The 2,937-nt window shown below is 60.4% G+C and overlaps 3 protein-coding genes across 3 annotated transcripts in view; 2 read left to right on the top strand and 1 right to left on the bottom strand.

The window, feature by feature from the left end:
- Nucleotides 1-412, top strand: part of VDAG_08893 (uncharacterized protein) — a gene marked incomplete at both ends in the record, with an annotated part of 1,365 nt that extends 953 nt beyond the window's left edge. Inside the window, one exon of the mRNA XM_009656696.1 lies at nucleotides 14-412. Coding sequence (XP_009654991.1) covers nucleotides 14-412 — 399 coding nt within the window. The remainder of the gene's footprint in view (nucleotides 1-13) is intronic.
- A 256-nt stretch (nucleotides 413-668) lies between these two features.
- On the bottom strand, nucleotides 669-1,718 carry VDAG_08892 (aldo-keto reductase family 1 member C4; the record flags this gene model as incomplete). The annotated part of the gene is made up of 3 exons (XM_009656695.1): nucleotides 669-1,381; nucleotides 1,440-1,560; nucleotides 1,611-1,718. The coding sequence occupies 3 exons, from the start codon at nucleotides 1,716-1,718 to the stop codon at nucleotides 669-671; spliced, it is 942 nt and encodes a 313-aa protein (XP_009654990.1).
- A 599-nt stretch (nucleotides 1,719-2,317) lies between these two features.
- Nucleotides 2,318-2,840, top strand: VDAG_08891 (uncharacterized protein; the record flags this gene model as incomplete). Its single annotated transcript, XM_009656694.1, has 2 exons — nucleotides 2,318-2,578; nucleotides 2,667-2,840. 2 exons carry the CDS (start codon nucleotides 2,318-2,320, stop codon nucleotides 2,838-2,840), a joined length of 435 nt encoding a protein of 144 aa, XP_009654989.1.
- Between the last annotated feature and the right edge of the window lie 97 nt (nucleotides 2,841-2,937).

The following is a 2,937-nucleotide window of genomic DNA, read 5'->3' as shown; positions in this document are numbered from 1 at the left end:
ACCGACAGCACAGCCAGGCAAGCCGGCCAGGAGTGCTGGTCAGGGGCGCACGGCGACCAAGTCACGGGCGTCGAAGAGGAAAGCAGCAGCACCTGTGGCGGAGGACGACGACGACGACGAGTCAGACGACGGGTTCGAGAAGATGGACGTCGACACGGCCGCCGGCAAGGAGGCTGACGCAGACATGTCTGACCAGCAGCGAGACACGACGGACGCTGAAACAGAGACGGCAAGCGAGCCTGACGAAGACGAAGACGACGCGGAGGAACAGGAGGCAAAGCCGGCGAGGGTGCAGGAGGACGATGCGCCGCCGCCCGCGCGAGCCCTGCCGTTTATGAAGAAGACGGCGAAGAAGGCCGCGCCTGCGCCGCCGCCGGCTGGGAGCGAGACCGAGTCGGATGATGAATTGTAATGTCATTGCATGGTAATGAGAGATGAAATCACGCGACAGGGATGGCAGTTGGTGCGATTCTTGCTCCAGATTAGGCTTGCTAAGGGGAACCTTCGTATCTCATGTCCCCGATGACGTCGTATGCTCATGTATGCTTTGCACACCCTTGCCGATCACGTCGTATGCTCATGTATGCTTTGCACACCCATCCCGACCACGTCGTATGCTCATGTAGGCTTTGCACACCATTCTTCTGACCTGTTCACCCCATTCCCTCTCACCGCCTGTCGTCGTCCTCAAAGTACTTGTTCCAAAAGGCGCGGTAGTGCACCGTCTTGCCAGCCTCGGCAATCTCCTCGACCTCCTTGGGCGTCAGCTTGAAGCCGGGCACGCGCGTCATGTAGGTCTGCAGCCTGTCCTCCTTGGACGAGGTCGTCAGCGCGACGAGGCCCTGGTCGATGCACCAAACGGAGGCCAATCTCCGACTCGGAGACGCCCGTACTTTGGCGGCGAGGCGGGCCCAGAGGGCGGGGACGGGGCCCTCGACGTCGCGCGTGACGGGCGTCAGCGGACCGTAGCACGAGACGGCAATGGCGTGCCGGCGGTGGAAGGCGAGCAGGTCGCCGTGCTGCAGGTAGGGGTGGAACTCGATCTGGTTGAGCGCGGGCGCGACCCTCGCCGTCCGGAGCACGGCCTCGAGATGGGGCTGGAGAAAGTTGGACACGCCGATGGAGCGCGCGCGGCCCGAGGCGTGCAGGGCCTCGAGCTCGGCCCAGGCCGCCTGCAGGTCGGCGTCCGTGGCGGCGAAGAAGGGCGCGTGGATGAGGTAGAGGTCGACGTAGTCGAGGCCGAGCTTGCGCAGCGACGTCTCGAAGGCCTGCTGGATCGGCTCCTTCTTGGTGCCCGCGAGCTTGGTTGTCACGTAGAGCTTCTCGCGCGGCACGCCCGCCGCCTTGATGGCCGCGCCGAGCTCCTCCTCGTTGCCGTAGACTTTGGGTTGCCGTGTCAGGAAAACACCTGGACAGAGAATCGTCGAGAACGGACGTACCTGCTGCGCCGTCGAGGTGGAAGTAGCCGGCTTTGATGGCGGCCGTCGTGATCTCGACAATCTTGTCGTCGTACGAGCCACCACCCTTTTTGAAGTTGGCCGTGCCGAGGCCGTAGGCGAGCTGGTCTGTCAGCGTATGGGCTTTGATGCACTGGGCTTGACGGGCTTTACCATGGGGATCTCGTTGCCATCGTTGAGCTTGAGGTGGGGGATATAGGGAACCTGCTTCGGGGTCTGGCCCGTAGCGTCAGGCTTCCAGACGGATCCGATCGAGTTCATCGTGCTGGCCGGATCTAATGGTATCGCGTGTGTCGGCCTTGAAGTGATGGGATGTATGGGTATTGCTGTGGTATCGGCAGCTCAGGGTGAGGTCTTGAGTGAAGTCATGGAAGGCTGCCGAGCGAAGAGCGAAGGGACCGAGGGGCAGAGCCTCTTTCGGTAGGTGCCGTCTCAGGCCGAGGTGACGTATCCCAGTGGGCCTGTGGCGCCATGAACTCTACGAATGGCGTATGGACGGACGAAGCATCCGGTTTGAAGCCAGAGTACCTAAGCCGTGGAAGAAGGCATGGTGTGTCATGTGTATTGAATTGAAGTGTATATATATATATATGGTGTTGCGAAGGAGTTGGTCCAGTGTAAGCACGACAGGTGAGTGACCGACACAAGGGAGAGGCCCGTCACTTCAGCTGTTGTCTCCTCGTATTGAGTCCTTGATCTACTCACGGTAGTTGGCCTTTCCCTTCCAACATTCTGAATGCTGAGAAATACTCGAGTCTTTAATCTCCATTCAGCACATCTCGCCTCAGCGTCTCTGCTCGCAATTGAGCCCTCACAGTAACAGTAACAGACCGTGAGGGGTCTCGATACCCCGCATCCTGATGGCCATCCGTTTCGTTTCCGTTTCGTTCCTGGACCCGCCCAACGCCCGTCCCGCCCGTCCCGTCCAACTACCGTCCAACGGCCTTCGCGCCGCGCCGTCACGGCCTTCGCACCGTTCCAACCTGGCCAGGATAAGCTGTGGTGGATGCGTGCCCAAGACCAAGACAACCTCGCCTTGTCTCCCCAAGATCGACGCCACCGCCTTCACCTCATCCTCGCTCTCCACGCCATGCACTTCTCTGTCAGGTCTCGGCGTGCCGGTACTCATCTGATGGCCACCCTTTATGGAGAAAGCAGCCTTCGGTTCGGGACCTGGCCGACGCTGACATGGGTCTTCGTGCAGTGCAGTGCCTCCCCACCGATGCAACCCTCCCACCCCGCCAACCGATCAAGGTACTTGGTACAGGCTCAACGGACGATGCAACCTCCCCGGCGTCGCCGCCGGGAGGTCATGCACTTCATTTCCCCAACGGCGCCCACGGTCCGCCAGAGCTCGTCCATCGTCTCGAGTGTCCTGGTTAAGCTTGTTTTGGTTGTAAAGGTTCTTTTTCCTTCATTCATTCGTCGGTTTCCGTCTAAATCAACACGCAAAAAGTGCCTGATACCCCCCAATATAGAA

This window comes from Verticillium dahliae, genomic scaffold, assembly GCF_000150675.1.
Source record: "Verticillium dahliae VdLs.17 supercont1.24 genomic scaffold, whole genome shotgun sequence".
Taxonomy (NCBI): Eukaryota; Fungi; Ascomycota; class Sordariomycetes; order Glomerellales; family Plectosphaerellaceae; genus Verticillium; species Verticillium dahliae.
This window is presented reverse-complemented; position numbering and strand designations above follow the sequence as displayed.